The 1,648-nt window shown below is 41.9% G+C and overlaps 2 protein-coding genes across 2 annotated transcripts in view; both read left to right on the top strand.

The window, feature by feature from the left end:
* MAMDC2 (MAM domain containing 2) overlaps positions 1–1,648 on the top strand; it is a 93,240-nt gene that overhangs the window by 321 nt on the left and 91,271 nt on the right. The gene's annotated exons all lie outside the window — the stretch shown is intronic.
* The window catches only part of LOC103588388 (MAM domain-containing protein 2-like), a 33,206-nt gene that overhangs the window by 1,510 nt on the left and 30,048 nt on the right, over positions 1–1,648 (top strand). Inside the window, exon 3 of the mRNA XM_008570052.1 lies at positions 1,516–1,600. Within this exon, the coding sequence (XP_008568274.1) occupies positions 1,516–1,600 (85 nt within the window). The remainder of the gene's footprint in view (positions 1–1,515; positions 1,601–1,648) is intronic.

The raw sequence follows: 1,648 nt of genomic DNA, 5'->3' as shown, positions 1-1,648 counted from the left end.
AGGGCTTAAACCAACCCCTTCAATGGAAATTGATTTTCTATGGCTCTAGGGAGTCTTCTCATTTCCTATAATTTTGTTTCATCCTTCTAAATTGTGTGTGCTATGTGTGTGTTATTTTCCTAATAGTTTCTTTGCTACAAATTTTGAGCCAAACATTATCTATAATAAAAAGAAAAATGAAACTACTTTGAAAGAAGGAAGTTACTTAAAGGACATGTTCTGTTTCCCTTTCCAAGAGGAAAGGTGTTCTGTCAGACGTGCTGGAAAAGGAAGGTGGAGAATATGAGATGGAGTTAGGTGAGGGTTGGAGTAAGGAAGCGGGTTGGAGTTTGGACATGCTCAGCCATGAAGTGTGACGCTTATTGAGAACATGCCATTGAGGAGGACACAATGGAGCCTTCATGAAAACTTTCTCCATTCCTAACCTACCTTTCAATTCCTTATCCCATCCTCTTCTTCTTTGAAAAGTTTTGAAATACTCTACTCTCCACGTCTGCTTGGGGTCCCTCCACATCAGGCAGTGGTTGGGAGCAGGAGCACAGGTGGTCTGAGTTTCCTCTTTTACAGCATTCTCCCAAATCTACCAGCATATCACATCCAAAACCTACAAGCATTGCAAAATATCAGGCTAAAGCCGCATAAGAAAAAGCTATTAGAACTTTCAGAAACAGGACGAAATGTGAATTGTAACATTCCTTGAAATTAGCCACATGAATTGCCATGCTTCCGTCTGTTCTTTGTGTAAAGTTTTCAGGCTGGCCAGTTAGCTTGCTTGGTTGGATCGCAGCCTTATAACACCAAGGTCAAGGGTTTGGATCCCTATACTGGCCAGCTGCCAAAAAAAAAAAAAATAAAACCACCAAGAAAAGAAAATCTTAAATAAATGGAATACTTCCTGAGACAATATTTTAAAAATTAGGGCTGTCCAGTTAGCTCACTTGGTTAGAGTGTGGTGCTGAAAACACCAAGTTCAAGGGTTCAGATCCCCTTACGGGCCAGATGCCAATTAAAAAAAAAGTTTTCCAATTTTTCATTGGTATAGAAACTATAAGTTCATTCATGAGCCTCCCATCTCATGTGGGTGTCTCCCACCACCGTGGCAGATTGTGCTTCCTTCCTCCCCCTCCAGGGGATTTTCCCCAGAATCCTCTGTCCTCAGTTCCTGACCATCCTCAAGATGGACTTCTGCAGGGACACAAGCTGTCCTCTCCATCTGTGGCCAATTGGCACTACGACAAGCACTGAACACAGCTGAGTCTGAGCTTCTATTGGACACCTTGCTCACCTCAAAGTTCTCAGTATATATGGACAAGTGTTTATGTGCACACACATGCATGCACACGTGTGCACACACACATGCATCCATAGTGAGACTGGTATCCAATAGCAATTATCTGAGACTAACAATCCTGTTTTGCCTTGAATTGCTGTACAGCTTCTAAGAGCTGAAATACTGAACCAAGGAGACATGGTGTTCCCAAGTCTAACTCCCCTTCTTCCCCATGTGTTGTGCAGATTTTAATAGAAGGTGTACTAGGACAGGGAAACACAGCCAGCATTGCGCTCTTTGAAATCAAGATGACAACTGGCTACTGTATTGGTAAGTGGGTTTCATTTTCATTGAATCAGAATGTGAATCTTTTTTTTT

The sequence above is a fragment of the Galeopterus variegatus genome, unplaced genomic scaffold, assembly GCF_000696425.1.
Source record: "Galeopterus variegatus unplaced genomic scaffold, G_variegatus-3.0.2 Scaffold565, whole genome shotgun sequence".
Classification (NCBI taxonomy): domain Eukaryota; kingdom Metazoa; phylum Chordata; class Mammalia; order Dermoptera; family Cynocephalidae; genus Galeopterus; species Galeopterus variegatus.
The sequence above is the reverse complement of the archived record's forward strand: the minus strand, read 5'-3'. Positions and strand labels throughout refer to the sequence as shown.